The sequence below is a fragment of the Hipposideros armiger genome, unplaced genomic scaffold (assembly GCF_001890085.2).
Source record: "Hipposideros armiger isolate ML-2016 unplaced genomic scaffold, ASM189008v1 scaffold_453, whole genome shotgun sequence".
NCBI classification, from domain to species: Eukaryota; Metazoa; Chordata; class Mammalia; order Chiroptera; family Hipposideridae; genus Hipposideros; species Hipposideros armiger.
The window spans coordinates 978,006-997,133 of record NW_017731803.1 but is presented as its reverse complement, the minus strand read 5'-3'; the positions used below and the strand labels follow the sequence as shown (position 1 = coordinate 997,133).

The 19,128-nt window shown below is 37.3% G+C and overlaps 1 protein-coding gene across 41 annotated transcripts in view; it reads left to right on the top strand.

Annotated features, from left to right (window-relative positions):
- PTPRD (protein tyrosine phosphatase receptor type D) overlaps window positions 1-19,128 on the top strand; it is a 693,301-nt gene that overhangs the window by 543,555 nt on the left and 130,618 nt on the right. For 33 of the 41 annotated variants that reach the window (XM_019665783.1, XM_019665787.1, XM_019665791.1 and 30 more), the window contains 3 exons: window positions 1,547-1,637; window positions 13,288-13,497; window positions 18,961-19,121. In XM_019665783.1, coding sequence (XP_019521328.1) covers window positions 1,547-1,637; window positions 13,288-13,497; window positions 18,961-19,121 — 462 coding nt within the window. The remainder of the gene's footprint in view (window positions 1-1,546; window positions 1,638-13,287; window positions 13,498-18,960; window positions 19,122-19,128) is intronic. The other 8 variants (XM_019665786.1, XM_019665788.1, XM_019665823.1 and 5 more) reach the window with 1 other exon arrangement.

Genomic DNA, 19,128 nt, shown 5'->3' with positions numbered 1-19,128 from the left:
TTTGAACATATGATCACTGTTAAGAATTATTACTGAGATATTTTACATCTCTTTTTTTAATTAAGTCTTTGAAATCCAGTGTCTTTTATACTTAGAGCACATTCGGTTCAGACTAGCCACATATCTGGTGCTCCTTAGCCACACTGGGCTATCAGTACCATTACTGGGCAGTGCCACTCTCAACTCTGTTTACGGAAAGGGTTCTTTATCACAGAATGTTATTACATACAGGCTTTGCTTTAAGGTAAGTAGAAATAGCCTTCCTGTGTGTGCTATTGGTCTCTGTGATACAGTGTAGTATAAGGTTGTTAGTGCCCATCCTATCATCTCTTTCCTCTGTGTGCAGCCTTCTCTTATAAAAGTGTGTGTGTGTGTGTGTGTGTGTGTGTGTGCATGTGTGTACGCACATGTATATGTGTTTATTTTCAAAATAAATCTCCACACAATGGATGGAATCCTTAATAAGCACTTTATGACACAGGGGAAATTTAAGAAAAAGAGCCAGACTATTGCCAAAGTTAAGATATACATAGGTGTGTATCCCCTTACTGTTTGTTTTAACTGGGGCAATAATTTAATCTCTGGGTCTGTCTTTTTGTCTGTTAGCTGTTCTTATAAGATTTTTGAGAGGGAAAAATGAAGGTATGCATATAATATAAGACCTAGGAAGCAGGAATTGATGACTGTGTTAGCCATCATTATACACTTATGTGCAAAACCTTGTAAAATCACTATGAGCAGAGTCCCTAATCATGATTACAAGAGCAGCGTCTATATCCACTCTACAGAAGTTAAAAAACAGTTGTACAAATAACCCATATCTTTTGTGGGCAGGTAACTTTATGCATTAGTTGACCATACTAATGGTCAGTTGGAGAACTCGGTTGCTTTTGTCTCTTGCGGTGGAAGTATTACCTTGAGATTTATTTTGAAGCCCCTTTGGTAGTGGTTGTCTCCAAATTTCTGCCCAAAAAGATGGGTAGAAAGATAGGTAGAAAGAAAGGGGGGCATTGTTATATCTTAATTGTTGTAAGATTATGAGTAATTTTTCTTCTTTTAAATGTTTATCCAAATGATCATTTTAAGGGTGTGTAAAGGTAGTTGTCATTATCATAATATGGGCATTGTATGAAGTAAGAATAATTTTTATTACACATTTCCCTTTTTAAAAAATTACCTTATAAATTGATGTCATGGAAAATGTTTGGTTCAGCAGCTTGTGTCGGTAGATTACAATATACCAGCCTTGTATGTGTCCAGCACCAGGGTCCTAACCAACTGCTCCCACTCTGTTTATGATACCTAATAAAGAGCAGTCAACCATGGTGCTATTACCATAGAAGATCATTGAAGTCACACATAAATGTCTCCCCATGTTGTTTTTAAAATTGAACAAACAGGTGGTTATTTGTCATTGATGGACAAGTCACTCCATCTCCATAATTTGCCTTCAGTCTCAGTCACTGGTCTGTGGAAAATTTAAGGATATATCCATTTTCTTTTCTCTCTGAACTAAACTTATTTTTGCCTATTCATTCTTGTGCAGAGGTTACTACATAATAATTGTGCCTTTGAAGAAATCTCGTGGGAAATTTATCAAGCCATGGGAGAGTCCAGATGAAATGGAATTAGATGAGGTAACTATGTCTTTGTTGACTGTGTCTTTTCATTAGCTATTTAATTTATTAAACATCCTCCTCCTCTCTACCGAGACCTGACAGCATCCAATCCAGGTACAGACTTTTGCATGGCTGGCTGGTTAGCTGGCTGGTCAGCTGGCTGGTCAGATGGTTCAGTGCTATGGGCATGTTAACCTCTTGGGATCCCAAGAGCCTTTGCTTTAATTAATAGACATTAAGCTGTAATAAAGTTTACAACCCGTCTAATCTTTGTTGGGTTTAAAATGTTGCCTTTTGCCCCTTGTAAAACATGATGCAGAGGTGTGAAAGGTGAAGTGAATTGTCAGCAAAGATTTAATCACCATTGTTATGAATCCCAAGGTCCCCTTCATTAGCTCAACAGTAGCTGTGTCTTTACAAGTGCTAAATGGCAATTTGCACCAGAGCTCAACATTTGACCTACTATGTGTTCTTGAACAGTTTGTCACAGAATTATGCTGATTAGCACATATGTTCCTTAGTCTGTATTCTGTAGGATTTCAGAATCAAAATTGCATTTAACTACAGGGACAAACAAAAGAAATCACAAAATTTGAGCCAAGGAAGATATATAGGACAAAAANTGTCCTTTTGTTCTTCAGTCTAGTTGTGGAGGATGTCGCTTCACTGGCCCATGTTGGTATTATCATTGCGCTCTTCCCGAGTGAGGCAGTTCGGTCACCAGCTACTGGATGGCCACTCATTGCGGCTCTTCACAGCTCATGCCGACTGCTCGCCGCTCACAGTAGCTCACAGCAGCCCACTGCAGCTTCACTGCAGCCTATGCCGTCACCAGCGACTCACAGCAGCCCAGCTCCAGGTCGAGCGGTTGTTCACCAACTTAGCTGTAGAGGGCGCAGCATCACTGGCCCTCATGTGGGATCCAAACCAGGGCCCTGCTGCTCAGAGCTGGCATCCCAAGCCAACTCGTAATCAACGTGCCACTCGGCTGGCCCCAGGAATTCTCCTTCTGATGTAACATTACCGAGGTCACTGAGGACCCTGGCAAAGGCAATGAGGTGGGCTGATGAGGCAGGAGCTAGAGCATAGTCAGCTAGAAAGTGAGCAGAAGGTGAATGAATGGAGAACAGCAGGAGCATACAGCTCTTCTCAGAATTTAGGCAGTAACAAGTAGGAGAGAGAGAGAGAGTGATGACTGGAGTGGGATGTATTTTGTTTTCTTTTTTAAATGGCAGATATGTATGTAAGGTCAAAAGCTAATAGGATCCAATGGGGGCATAGGGGTGGAGGGAGACAATGAGATATATGAGAGAGAGTGGGCATGGTATATAGTAAACTTCCTAAATGAGTGAGATGATAGTACCAATTCAAGAAATAGTGACTGGACTTTTAAAAAGTAGAACCAGTCCTTCTGCTATACCAAAAGGAAAGATTATCATTGTGTGCAGCTAGAGGTAGGCTTGTAGTTTAGTAGATAGATCATGAGGGAAATTTTGTCTGAACACTTTGATTTTCTCTGTGTATAAGAGATGAGGTCATCTTCTAGTGGGGAGGAAAGGAGGTTCAAGGTTTAACACCAGGGGAGAAAGTTTGAAAAAGTTATTGTGTAAAATGGAAGGACTGGACAACTGAAGAAGGTGTGGTCGATTGCCAGGCAATTTTGAAGGATTGAGTTTGCCGATCATGAATTGATGGCTTCATTCTGCCTTGTGCATTATTTCCCAAGCTATATTCAGCTCCTTGGGTTCAGGCACAGAGAACGGCAATCATAGGTTTTGGCTAAGGTAGAGTGGAGGATATTGGTTTGGAAAGGAAGTCTTTAAGGATCTGAGAGCCCTGGTGGTTCATGGGCCAGCCCTAGGAAAGACTCCCCCAAGCCCTAAATCTGAGGCTTACGGTAGGGGAGAAGAAATAAATAAACAACCACCCCATGAGAAGTCTGCAAGGGAAGCAGTATACTCAGGGGAAAGCTAGGTTTTAGGAAGGCAAGCATATGGGTGTTTACAAAGCCATAGTTGCAAAGAGCACAGTTGAAATGTATGAAATGAGACCCAGGCAAGACTTTCTACAATTTGGAGTTCCAAACTCCCAGCACCCCATCACTTTCAATGGGAAAGAGCTGCTTTGAAGCAGGCTCCACTTTGTTTTAGATGAATGCCTTAGACATCAGTAGAGAGAAAAGGCTATAGCTATCTAGCCACACTCTTAATTAATTGCTATGGGGTAGGCTGTTCAATTTTTACCCCAACTGCACATAATATAAATGCTTGGGGAGTGCTGCAGAAGGAAGAACAGATTCTTTTTTCATGAACAAGAATGAAGACTCAAAATATGAAAGCAGAAAGAAAAATTAACAGAATTCATCAGCCTAACCTTGAGTTACAAGATTCTGAGTAAGGACAGCGGGAGCTCTATGACAATGTGCATGATCATTACTTTAGGCAAATAGAACCTGTCCTGATGTTGTGCAATTGGTAGGGAGAAGCAAGAGGCTCCCTGACAAGTGTGTTTATCAAGTACATCTGCAGTGTTATTTTGTACGCTCAGTTGCATCCCCTGTCATTCTTCTCCATGCTCATTTAACATGATGGACTTGTTTGGCAAATCCTTTAGGTGGTGGGAGGACAGAGAGAGGAGGAAGCTTGCTCTGGATCATCAAACAGAAGATACTGACCTCTGTCACACACCCCAACTCTTCCTTCTCCTCACCCTCCTTGATCATTATAATTATTTGTAGGAAAAAAACAAAAACAAAAAATGAGTGGCTGAGCGATGTGATCCTGTGAGTCTGTTGATTAGTTGCTCAGAGCACCATGGAGAGAGGGTTCTGGTATAGTCATCTGGTTTGACTTGAATTCTTGATTAGGGAGAAAAAAGAAGTTTGTCAAGTTCTTTAACTTGCATCTCAAAGAATTTCGCTGTGTTCTGCTGAAGAAGGTAGTTCAGATGTATCTCTCCTACCTTGATGATCAGTGCTAACCAATANGACATCGAAAGCAGACATTCATCAGAGGAAGGTTATGTATACTCTCAATGTGGTAGGATTTTAAAGGTGTTGTGTTTCTCGAGCTCCTACCAAGGAACCAAACAATCAGTTCGGATGTGTACTGTTGGCAGTTGGACAGTTTGAATGAATCCATCATTCAAAAACATCCAGAGCTTGTTAATTGTAAAGGAGTTGTGTTCCATCATGACAACGCAAGACCACACATGTTTAAACACTCGTCAAAAATTATTGGAGCTTCGATGGGATGTGTTGCCACACCCACCATACTCACCTGACCTTGCACCATCAGACTTCCACAAAACATAGACAAAATACGTCATGACTTTTCCAACAACCCAATAGTTAATAGTGACAAAGGGTTCACTGGGTGCAGTGCAAAGGACATTACACACATTAACTGGTGTCATATTCACAAGAAGGGAGCTTTCCATTTTATAGCTGAGGAGGTTTCCATGTGAACTACTTTGTCCTGGACACAGCAGCAGAACCAGAGAGGCAAGATTTGAATGCAGGCAGTGTGGCTCCAGAGCCCACAAGTGAATCCACAACCCTGTAATTTATTGGCCAAGCGAGGACTTTTTCCTCCCTAGGACAACTTCTAAATAATTAAGAATTCCATGACAAGTAGGCATCAACAGGACTGCCCCAGACACACCTTAGTACCAAGAGTAAGCAGGTACATATGCATGGTCACAGATCATGGAGACGTTTAAGTGTTATGGAGCAATAAAGTCAGCAATTTGCCCTAAGAATTTAGATTTGAGGTAAAAGGAGAGGTTTCCCAGTATTATCACCTGCCCCTTTACAAATGAGGAAAAGGAGGCTTAAGACAATTACGCAACTTGTCTGACAAAACATAGCTAAAAAGATTGAAAAACTTAATTTAAGCCTAGAAACTGGAAATAGCACTCAACTTGCTTTGTTTTTTCTATGGTAAATTAATTTGATTTAAACACTATTTACCCAGATGACTATAGCGAGACAAAAAAATCAAAAGTTATGAAAGGAATGACATTCATCATTAAACTCAGAGACAAATGTTGACCTCCTAGTTCAATAATGAGTTTGAGAATGCTAATACAGACTGCTAATACAAAAAACCTGGCTGAATGTGACGTGGGACTGCCACAAAGACCACAGCTTGCCTTCCCATATAATTATATGAAGCAGGGCCCCTTGATGATAAGATATTAAATAAAATCAGTAAAACTTTACTTAATGTAATTAAAATCCTGAAGGTTAGATTTAACTTATCTAATTAAATCTAACATACTGGGAAAACACAGCTTACTTTATAAGTAGTCAAAGGCTGGGAAGTTATTTATTTTTCTATTAGTTTAGTAGTTAAAGTCTATGTTGAAAAAAGTGTTCTGAGCTTAAATTCCAGGCTTGAGTCAGAGAGACAAAAGAGAGCATAAAGTTTAGTTTTAACTGTATGTAAAGCTGACCTATTTCCAAAAGCAATTTATTTATTTATTTATTTATTTATTTATTTGGGTTTCTTTCTTACGTTTAAAGTTAAATGTATTGGGGTGACATTGGTTTAAAAAGTTAACAGGTTCCAAGTGTGCAATTCTATAATACATCATCTGTATGTTACATTGTGTGATCACCACCCAGAGTCAGTTCTCCTTCTGTCACCATATATTTGACCCCCTTTACCCTCTCCCCTGTTTCCCTCTGATAACCACTAAACTGTTGTCAGTGTCTATGAATTTTTACTTGTTTTTTTTCTTGTTTGTTGCTTTCAGTTTTATATCCCACCTATGAGTGAAACTGTATTGTTCTCTACTTTTTCTGTCTGACTTATTTCACTTAGCTTGATAATCTCAAGATCCATCTATGTTGTCACAAATGGCAGTATTTCACCTTTTCTTATGGCCAAATAATATTCCATTGTACACATGTACCACATCTTCTTTATCTAATCACCTATCAAAGGACGCTTCAGTTGTTCCCATGTCTTGGCCACCATAAATAATGCTGCAGTGAACGTCAAGGTACATATATCTTTATGGATAAATGTTTTCAGATGTTTTGGGTAGATACCCAGAAAAGGGATTGCTGGGTTATATGGTAATTCTACTCTTAATTTTTTGAGGAACCTCCATACTGTTTTTCATAGTGGCTATACCAGTTTACATTCCCACCAGCAGTGGATAAGGATTCCTTTTTTTCCACAGTCTCTCCAACACTTGTTATTACTTATCTTATTGATAATAGCCATTCTAACAGGTGTGAAGTGGTATCTCATTGTGGTTTTGATTTGCATTTCCCTAATAGCTAGTGAAGTTGAGCATATTTTCATATATCTGTTTGCCATTTGTATGTCTCCTTGAGAGAAGTGTCTGTTTAGGTCCTCGGCTCATTTTTTAATTGGATTTTTTTTTGAGTTATATGAGTTCTTTATATATTTTGGATATTAGCCCCTTACTGAAGGTGTTATTTGCAAATAACTTCTTCCATTCAGTTGGTTGCCTGTTTGTTTTGTTGACGGTTTATTTTGCTGTGCAGAAGCTTTTTAGTTTGATATAATCCCATTCATTTGTTTTTGCTTTTACTTCCCTTGCCTTTAAAGTCAAATTTATAAAATCCTCTCTAAGAGCAAGGTCCATAAGTTTAGTATGTATGTTTTGTTCTATGATTTTTATTGCTTTAGGTCTTATGTCTTTGATCCATTTCGAGTTAATTTTTGTGTATGGTGACAGATAGCAGTCTAGTTTCATTATTTTGCATGTGGCTTTCCAGTTTTCCCAGCATGGTTTATTGAAGAGGCTTTCTCTTCTCCAATGTATGCCTTTGGCTCTTTTTTCAAAAATTATTTGCCCATGTATATGTGGGCTTATTTCTATGTTCTCCATCCTCTTCCATTGATCTGTGTGTCTGTTTTTCTGCTCATACCATGCTGTTTTGATTAGTGTCATTTTGAAGTATAATTCAAAGTCAGGGAGTGTGGTGCTTTGTAGTATAATATTCAAGTTGCTGTGAAAAAAATGGTATTTTTTTTTATTTCAAACAAGTTTTATCAGGTCATGTGATTTGGTCAGACACTAGAATAGAGAGATTTAAAGTTAATAAAGAGAGAAAGTTAGGAGAGGGGGGTACAATCCAGGCATGAGAAAATGGAATGAGACTGGCGTGGTGACAGTTGAGATAAAGAGAGATGAGAGATTCAGAGAGAGAGTTTGGAACTTATAGGACTTGGTGGTAGGTTGGGTATGAGAGGGGGAGAGAGTAAAAGAAGTTTCTCAATGGAAACAGCTATGTTTATGGTGTATGTAATAAACTGGATTGTGGTGGAAGAGGATTTATTTTTGAGGCTTTTTGTTTTAATCACAGTAAATCTGAGGTACTTCTGTGACATGGAAATGATGACAGAAAGCTGGATTTGGATAAACCTGCAGAGCTCAGAGGAGCACTCTGGGCTAACGATATGAATCAGTAAATAATTTCCATACAGGTAATGACTAATGCTCTGAGCTGGAGTGAGATCACCTAGAAGGAAGTGAAGGAGTGAGGAGAAGTCCTTGGCAAAAGCCTTGAGGAGCTCCACCGTTTAGTAGCTGGGTAACAGATAATAAATCCTGCTAAGGAAATAAGGTTAACATGGTGAGAGGTCTAAGTAGAGAACCAGGAGAGTTTGATCCAGAGAAAAGGTGGAGACTGTTTTGTGGAGGGTCTTATCAACACTGTCAGATTCTACTAAGAGATCAATAAAGAAGAGGGTCAGAAATTCTCTTTTTTTTCTTTTTTAAGATTTTATTGGGGAATTGGGGGAGGGGAACAGCGTTGGGGAATTGGGGAAGGGGAACAGACAAGTTGCTGTCCTTTTNAAAAAATAACCTAGATAATTTATATTGTTTGGTCTCCTTACAGGATAATATTGTAAAGTTACCCATCCTTTCTCCTAGGTTGGTTCATGTGACATGATCAAATATCACAGGGAGCGGTGTGCCATACTGAGCCATGTGTAATAATTGGCAAGTTTAGGAATTAGGAATGTAGCTTTCTGTTCAGTATTTTATGATGGGAGGAAATAATTGATTCCAGAACTGTGGGGCAAGTTGCTACCTGTTATTTAGGTGAAAACCACCTAGAAAAATGCTTCGATTTGCTTTCTACAGTAGCAAAATGCAATTTTTTTGATGGAAGGGCTATTTTGTTCATTAACAGAAACCATGCCTATCTCATTTCTGGTCATGAAAATTGGGAGTTCTTGATTATCACCCCCAACTCTTCACCACATAAAAACAAATCTGTCTCTTGTAAATGTAATGCAGACATAGCTCCTTGCTCCTGTATTCATCCACACTTGGTTTTTGAGTGGAGACACACGGGAGCTCTCTCAGGGAAAGGCTAAATTTCTCATGACACAGTGTGTAGTTACTACAGGTTCTAGTACCAGGAATTTTGCAATGTTTCAGCCTTCTGTTTGAATACATGTAGGGGGCAGAGTACTGGTCCGAAAATCTAGCAAACCCACCATCCCTGAGAAGCAAGTTGTGGTCACAGAGAGAACTTCTGTGACGTTATAGCAGGATTTTACTCTGGATGGTAAGAAAAATCATGGACCACACTGGTTGTACTAAGAGAAAAACTGTCAGAACATACCCAATGTAAATTAATTTCATAGTAACCATTTCATATTTATGAAAAATAGAAATGAAGAATAAGAGATTTTATGAAATTTTAAATTTATTGAGTCTTACTGATGAGGCTTTCAGATTCTCTACTTTTTCTTCTTTTGAAAAAAGAAGATATTCTTGGAAGCATGGCTTACAAAGTCGCTTCATAAAATTGGTGCCACAACTATTGACAGTATAATGAAGTAATGTATTATCTATTTAATGTTTAATGAGAAATCATCCATCACATGCTGTCAAATGAAGTGGTAAAGGCTTAAACTTCTTTAGTGCTTTACAATGTACTGGAGATATCAGAACGGTTTAGTTAAGCCTCACAGTAACCCTGTGAGGTTGGCATTTCTCTCCCCATTTGCAGATAAGTCAAGTGAAGCCCAGAGATCCTCAGCAGCCTGGCCAAGATCATGCAATCGATGCTTATAATATTGGGTTNTCAAATATGAAATACATCTTTACTGTACTAAGTCACAAACACAACTGGCGATAGATTACGGTAGAAGGGGAAGATATAGAAGCGATGAGTCACGATACTTAAGTTAACTGTTAGATATTTGAAAATTTGTGTGCAATGAATCTGTGAGATCAGTTGCGCTCAACGGATAATCAGTTCTCACCTGAATTACAGAATTCAGTTGGAATTGGATTTAAAATGCAAATGTAGAATCTTTAAATTCTTGTAGAATCTGTGAATCTGTCTACCTGTTAAGAAAAGTTTTCTAGGAATTAAGATCTGGGCCAACAATGACATCAAATACTTTTAAATAATACTCTTTCCTTAGAAGCAGAGCCTGTGGTAGTAAGTAATAGGAAGCTGTTTCTCTTTTACAGCCAGGTTTTAACCTCCAAAATGCACAGCAATACTAATGGATTAAAGGATAGAGCTATATGACATTGAACTTCCTTGCAAATTAAATTCTATGAGTCTGTTCTACTGATTCCCATAACAAAGGGTCATTTTAATCATCCCACAGGTTGTGGTGCATTAATCTGTATAATAGTTTGATAAAGAACATTTATTAATTCAAAAATGTTGGGTCAGGATGGGTTGTCACCCACTTTTCTTACTGATATAATTGAGACCACGTTGTAGAATTAATGGTGGAAGAAATAAGATATGCATTGACTGGAAAATGAAAATTATTTCTGATAAAAAACCAAAGCCCTTGACATACCTTCTGGAATCACCTCCAATGCACCTTGTAACTATCGTGGAGGGAAACAAATGAAAGCAGGCCATGGCCTCGCTTTTGCTTACTCATCCAGTTTCTGATCCCTACAGATAGTTTTTCGTTGTTTTTTTGCTTTGTTTTGTTTTGTGTTGTTTTTTTCCTACCATGGCTAATAAAAGCATTTTAGTAATTGTATCTATGGGTTGGTACTGCCAGGTTTGACAAAGCAGTGTTCCTCTCTTAAGTGTATTTGACCAAGTGATTTTCTTTAGCCAGGCCTATAATTCAAATTGTTGAAACCATATCATCAAATATAGAATGGTGGCCTAAGGAGTTTTCCACATGTGTGCCTCGCATCTAGATCCATAAAAAATGGAAAGAAGCTTTCAAAACAGAGTCACTCTCATTATTACCTCCTGAGCTCATTTATCCTTTGTCTGGGGATAATTTCCACATAATAAATTCATGGACTGGAACTCCTGTTGTCAAAGTCAAAATGGGCAGAGTTTGATAGTCAGAATAGATTTTGGACAGAATGACTCCAAAAATGTTATTATGTTTAATTCAGGGAAGGTCTTGTAATATATCATAAGCTTTTCATCACATTGTACTTCAAAGGCTTGCTGTAAAGTAATGTGGTCATTTGTGTTTGTAACTTCAACATACTGGCTAGCTTCAGTGTCATGTGAGCACACTTGACCCATTTAAAGTATAACACAGGAAGCATCCTACAGAGATTAGAACAACCTACAAGGGCAGGGTTGATGTTCCAGGTTTGACAATGAATAGCTGCATTGGATCTAAGGAGCGCCAAAAACGTCAAATATCTTTTTTTCTGAAGTTCTCCCTCTAAATCTTCTAAAGAAACCCTAGCAAAAGGTATTCATGGGGATGACAGTGATATGGATGAATTATGACAGTTGCTTACATCTGAAATATGAATAAAATCAAGGTAGGGTTTGATCAGTGAAGTAGAAAAGGGGACACAGTCACAGAAACAACTGATGGTAAATGTTTCTGATTAACCAACTTCAAAAAGCTGTTCAGCTCATCTGCAGTGCATTTGTTCTCCTCTAAGTAATGGACCATCATTTCCTGCATATCAACAATAACCTTTGTAATGACTTTTCAAGTATAATATTAAATATAGTGCCTCAGAATTCTTGAAAATAATATGTGAAAAGAATCCAAAAAAAGGAAATCTAAGTACACATTGATCTGTGTTAATGCAAGCAGATGCACAAAAAAAACTATATATGTTTAAATATACACTGAGTTAAAACAATTTAGATTATCAGATTACCTTAATTGTTGCATTTATTTTTCTTTGATATTGTGCAACCATTAAGTAAACAAAAATACGGTTTAAAAATTATCTTATATGTAATTGTATCTTACCAATTGAGTCCAATTACATATTGTTCTTTTTATTTACTTTTTATTTTCATTATTATGTTTCAGTTTCTTCATTTACAAATAGGGATAATAGTAACCTACTTTATAAGATTATTATGAGGAGTAAATGAACTAATAATGTTTAAGCTCGTAAGATCAGCACCTAATAAGTGTCTAATAATTATTAGCTATTATTGTCATTATCACCATTGTTATGAGAAAAACCTAAATTTGACAACAGGATTGAAAGACAGTGCTGTTTCTGACCTTGTTTTATTATTACTCAAATGTTGCCTAATTGATCAGCCTACCTGAATTTATCATCAGATGGTCCACATTTGCTAAACATGTGATGTCCAATCTATTACAGTTTTCATAGACTAGCTTATATTTTATAATTATATACTTGTATCAATAAATTCAAATTTCACAAAAATTTTTAGATTATAAATGAAATATTATTTAAAAGTAACATGGGCACAGATTATCTATATAACCAAAACAGTGGGGTTTTTTTTTTTTAACATTTCTTAGGTTATAGTTTTGAACCAGTTGAGCATTGATGATTTGAACATTTATGATTCTCAGTGTAGGAGAGACTGTAGTGTACCATCAAGTTCTGATGTGGGATTTGGTGTTTGTCATGTATACAAATCTATAGCAATTATCACAGAAGCCTAGCCTCATTATGCCAGAGCCTCGTATTGGGTCATTGGGAAAGTCATGACGTATTTTTCTATGTTTATCAATGCAAAAATGCATCATGACTTTCCTGACGATCCAATACTACTAAGATACTTTAATTTTGACCACATCATTTCCATAAACAAGAGCAGTCAGTAATTTTCCCATCAAGTTTTCATAAGTATCTTAGTCAAGGAGCCAAGTCAAGCCAGAAATTGTCATCAAATTCTTTTCCTGCAGGTTTGAGAGACTTTGCGTCATATAAATTATCTCATTACTAAAAAAAAATCTAAAATGGCACTAACCTCTCCAAGAAGTTAGTCATATGTGAAGGTGCAGATGGCTTTATCTGAAGTTATCACTTGTTTAATAAATAACAATAAAGCCTGCGTGACAGACTTTTTGTGAATCAAACTGACTTTTTGCCTTAGACAAGTTATAATACACTCTTGCCCTTTGAGAGGATTTCATTAGGGTAGAAAATGGCATGAGCTACCAGTAAGAGCTCTAATTGTTTGATATTTATAGCCTGGGCCTTGCAATAGCAGTCTGGTGTCTTACATTAACAGTAAGACAAGCATTTGGCAGACAGAACTGAAATTTTAGTGATTCTGACGTGCTACCTAAAGTGTAGACAAATTGTTATTGGTTTGTTCCCAGTCCTGAATTAATTTCTCCCATTAAACCATTATTAAGTTGGATTATTGTTGTTTACATTTCTTTCTCTGTTTCCCACTGTGTTTTGTTTTTTTTGTTTTTTTTTTCTTCAGCTGCTCAAAGAAATATCTAGGAAACGCAGAAGTGTCCGTTATGGGAGAGAAGTTGAATTAAAGCCATATATAGCCGCTCACTTTGATGTCCTTCCCACTGAGTTTACCCTGGGGGATGACAAACATTATGGTGGATTTACAAACAAGCAACTCCAAAGTGGTCAAGAATATGTCTTCTTTGTGCTAGCTGTGATGGAACACGCAGAGTCTGTAAGTTAATTGTGATGACATCTATTTCCTATGGCATTCTTATACATTTTCACCAGACTGTGGTTATTTAGGGATATGTGGTTATATCCATCCTAAATGTTTCACATGAGCTGTCATTAGCTTAAATGTAGTAACAGGCTGCCCGCTTTTTGAATAGTGCTGGGTAATCTGCTTCAGATTTCATTATAAACAAGGCTGTGTCTCTAATGAGAGAATTTAAGCGGACTTCTAGTATAAGAAGTGCTAGATTGTTAGGGCTTAATTCTTGAGACCTTTCTATCTGACACATAGCAATAGAAGGGTGATCGCCATCACTGCTTGCAGTCTCTTTCCTCATCCTCTAAAAATGACTACTTTTTAAATAAATAAATACGCAATTACACATAGTATATTTCCAGATATTTGAAAATATTGATAAAGGGTGATTGTATATTTTTTCTCTTGTAACTGCCAGTGAGCCCACAGTACCCTCTACCTGGATTCACAGGGGGCAGCTCTGTCTAGGAAAAGGCAAGCGCCGCCAGCTTCTTTAATTGTAGCAATTTACCGGTGACTTTATCACTGAAAAGCCAAGAAAGTTAGAAACTAATTCAATAAAACAGAGAATTCCTAAGGTACTCTAAATAATGAGTTGTCTTCTTTTATGTAATTCATCTTGCTCTTATGTCATTTTATGCTTCAGTTGCTTTGAATGTTAAAAAGAGAGAGGGGGGTGAGAAATTGTAGATGAGAAGGGGGGTGGCTTTTGAAGTGGCAGTTCACATTAACATTTAATGTACATATTCTAAACTGTATTTTGCTAAGAGATTAGGGCCTAAAACCGACAGGAGTGGCGACTCAGTTGAGCCAGTCGTTTCCCTATATAAGAAGCCTGGATGCATCAAACATTTCTCCACATCAGGGGTGAGAGCATGTACAACCGGGCTTCTTTTCAAATGATGGAAGGAATTCCCCCTTGCAAAATCAAGACACAAAGGCAGCCTTTCTGCCTGGTTTACCTTTGTGTACAGAATGTCATTAGAAAACAAAGGCAAGGGCTTCCTGGAATTGTAATGCACAGATATGCTTTCTCTCTCTAGTTGAATGTTTTAAGGCAAAACATCAAGGGAATGGAAATCATCTTTGCTTTCTTTCTTTTTTTTTTAAATGACTTTTACATATTTGAAAGTAATTTTCTTTAAATAGCTCTAGGACATTTCAGAGAGTACATTCAGACCACTGAGGTAGATCAGCAAAGAAGACAGTCTCATCGGATCATCAGGCTGATCGTTCCACTGCCAGAGACTGGTTTCCAGTGTCTCCCAAGAGTTTCTGCTAGTGTTTAAGGGCATGACCACTGATGAAGCGTCGTCTACCCTTTCCCTTAGTGTGTCATCCCGCTGTTTCATTAATGATGCAGTTTGGATTTTTTTCCAAATGTATTATCTGAATTGCCCCTTTTCTCCATCATCTTTTTCAACATTGCTCTTAAAGCAACAGTGTGGCCTTTATGTTTCCTGTATGTTTTCAGGCCAGCATTTACTTCATAGAAGATGGTATTCAACTAGGATCATGTTAGCAGTGATACAGTCCTTCTGTAAGCCTCTAATTTTCATTATTTTTCATTGATCGTTAATAAAGCACCTAACCATTCCAAGGATAGACTGATAATTTCCATAGAGAAAATACCCCCCCCTCCCCAAAGACACATGCTTTTCCCCAGTCTGTTGCCTCGTATCAGGAATATCAGAGGACTGGTTTAGAATGACCAAAGGTTTGTTTTTTTTTTTTTTAATCACCTCACACATTGAGTAAATTCTGTGTTTCTGGTGTCATTTTATGGTTTCGTTTTCTTTTCATTTTTCACCTGTCTCTTATTTTCTGATTTGAGTTGGAAATCTATGTGCTTTGGGAAAACCTCTGCTTAGATTTCTACCTTGGCTGACCAAGATTATTATCTAAGAGGCTCTTGGTAAAGAATTTCAAATCAGAGAGTTTTGCTTACTTTTGTCTGCCAAATACTGGGTTGTCGGAAAAGCCATGACGTATTTTTTTCTATGTTTTTCTTTGCAAAAATGCGTCGTGACTTCTCCGACAACCCAATAGTTTGAGTGTGACCTACAAAATAGAGAGGGGCGAGTATAAACCAAAACAAACAATTATACTTATATAAAGAATCATGTTTCTTCGATGTTTAGTGTCTTTGCCAAGTCTTTTGTGTAAATCTTTACACCGTACATATCTTTTTTTTCAGCTGCTTCTAAGAAGGTTGGAAATATACCGAGTTATCTTTTTTGATGCATTAGAACAGCTGAAAGTCAAGTTAACCTCTTTGCTGGGCACAGTGAGGAAAATGGGAAGGAAGAATAGTATACAAGTAGTCTATGGGGCATGTGTTCTCCAAATTGACTAGTGAGCTTATCACACTTAAAATCAGAATATGTGCTCTAAAAATGTTTTTGTAATGTAGATTTAAAAATGAAATATATTTACTGATCATGGAAAATGAGCATATTCTTTTATGCCTTCATAAGGTCAGCCATTTGAAAAGATAAGCATTTTATTTTATTCAACAAAGATTTGTTAGGAACTCAGTAAGTGCAAAGTTTTGGGCTAGCTGCTTTAAGTATACAAACAGCTTATAAATACCTATCTTCCAGAAGTTTATAGTTTCATTAAAGAAAATAAGGTATATGCACAGATAAAAAAACGAAATAGGCATAAAGAACTACCTAAAATTTTTTTTAAAAATGCCTACATGTTTTAGAATAACTGATTATTTCCAGTTAAAGAGCGGTAGCTTCAGTGGAGGCAGCATTAAGGGGAACCGTGGAGATTAGTTGGATTTCAAGAGCTAAACGTTGTGGAACTTGTGAGAGGGTTAAAAAATAGAGAATAGAGCATTTGGGTATAGTAGCAAGAAGTTCACTGTGATGGAATATGTTGTATGTGGTAAGGAACTTTAAAACAAAACTGGGGAGGCCCTTAAGAACCATGCTAAGATATGTAGGTTTTATTTAGGAACCACCAGAAAGCCTCCTGAAGATGTCATAGCTGTAGTTTAGGATAACAACACTAGCTTAATAGAGGCTGGTAGAGGAAGGAAGAAAGACTAGATATGTTGGGATGAGCGTGAATGAGGTCCTAAAGAAATGTGGTACCCATGAGACAGAAAAGAGGGTGAATGGACTTGAGGGTCATTGATTAGACAAAATTGGTAGTTTTTCATTCCTAGCTCTTGAGAGAGTGAGAGAAATGAGCAAGTCAAAAGGAGTGTATAATTCAGAAGCAGGGAGGTAACACGTGCAATTCTTAATTGAGGGTACATGTAGGAGTCTCTGGAAACAATTGTAAATAAAGGTCTGGGACTTAGCAGAGTTTCTGAGTTTAAGAACATTAATCAGGATGTACTCTGCATAGAGGTTGGTAGATAAAACTAGGGATAACCTTGCCAGATAAGGGCCAAAAAAAAAAAAAAAGAGAGACTAACAGAAAATAAAACTTAAGAATGCTGGCCCAGGATGGACGCAGAAATAGTTAATTCAACAGGGCATAATCAGTTGCCAAGATTAGGATGGGACTAGTTGAGAAAAGAATTAAAAGAGCCTGAGGAGCAAGCTTCAAAGAAGGCATGATCAACTGTGGCAAATCTGGTACAGATGTCTGAAAGGGTAAAGATTGAATAATAATAATTAGATTTGGCAAATGAGAAACTTGAACCAATGGTGGTACTGGAGTGAGAACAGATGAAGACCGAGTGGTAGGACAGTTGGGGCATCCCATGGATGAGCATTGGTCTCTATTAGAAAAGGAAAAGATAGGACTTTAAAAGGGGGCAGAGTCAAGAGAATACTGTTTTGAGATAGGCTAAAATAGAAAAGAAGAAAATATAATATTATAAGAATTTTATAAATACTCAGTCCATTCTTTCCCCATATAACCATGTATTTTTACCTACTTTACTGAGGAAAATTCACAAGTATAATTGTACATTTTTAAAGTGCACAACATGATGGTTTGATATACATATGCATTGTGGAATGGTGACCAAGATCAAGATAATGAACACATCTAGCATCTCATGTAGTTAACTCTTCTTTCATGTGTGATGAGGATGCTTAAGTTCTACTCTCAGCAACTTCCCAGTATACAGTGTCATATTATTAACTATACTCTCTAGTATGTCCATTAGATCTTCAAAAGTTATTCTTCTTATAACAGAAGGTTTGTACACTTAGACCCACATCTCCCCTCTTCCTCTACCTCCAGCCCCTGGCAATCACCATTCTATTCTCTGTTTCTATGAAATAAACTTTTTTTTTTTTAATTCCACACATAAATGATACCATACAATACTTGTCTTACTCTTTCTGGCTTATTTCACCTAACAGAATGCCTTCCAGATTTATCCATGTTGATGCAAATGGCAGGATTTCTTCTTTTGATGGCTGAATAATACTGCTGTGTGTGTGTGTGTGTGTGTGTGTGTGTGTGTGTGTGTTTCCTTTGTCCATTCATCCATCCAATGTGAATAATACTGCAGTGAACACTGGTGTGCAGATACCTCTTCAAGATAGGGATTTCATTAACTTGGATAAATACCTAAGAGTGAGATTGCTGGATTATATGGTAGTTCTGTTTTTAATGTTTTAAGGAACTAATATACTGTTTTGTATAATGACTGTACCAATTTACATTCCCACCAACATTGTATAAGTGCTCCCTTTTTCCTGCTTCAGTTATCTATTGGGAGCAATCATACCAACCTCTGAGTGATAACTGTAATTGAATTAAATGGAAACTGCTAAATCCTTTTAAATTCTAAAAATGTTGTGTGCTAGAAAGCTATATCATAAATTCCATACATCTTGCATTTATAATTTGAACATTGAACTTCTCTTTTGAAGTTATAGACTTTGTTCGTTGTTTGGCCTCCATTTTCTAACTAATGTACAGTACTAAGAACTACTTACATAATTTAACATTTAATTAAATACTAATATTTTGCTCTATAAATGCTTACTTCCTAAATTTGGTCTCCTTAACGGGGCGTGATATCTTGAGGGCTGAAACTGGAATATTTCTGTTGATTTTTCACATAGCATTGAACATATTGGCACCATGTAAATGCTCATTGAACATCTTGTGACTGGTTGATTACTGATACTTTATACTTTGTAAGATCGTTTAATATGCCATAGATAGATCCCAATGAAAAAGTATCTCTGGAGTAATTTATACCATCAAAAGTGATTTTATTAGAAAAGTACTTCACTCTCTAAGGAAATTTAGATTGCAAAACTTCTTTCCTCCCTTCCTTTTCTCCCCCCCCCCCACACTTTCCCTTCCCTCCTTCTTATTTACTAAGATTGTTTCACACACTTATCAAATCCACTATGTCCTGAATCTTTCCTTCTTCTAACACTAAGGAAACACACAAGAAAGACATTCGTTCTAACTAACATAGACTCCGTTTTTCCTCAGAAGATGTATGCAGCCAGTCCCTACTCTGACCCTGTTGTGTCGATGGACCTGGATCCCCAGCCCATCACGGATGAAGAAGAAGGCTTGATCTGGGTCGTAGGTCCTGTCCTCGCAGTGGTCTTTATCATCTGCATCGTCATAGCTATTCTTCTTTATAAAAGGTAGGTT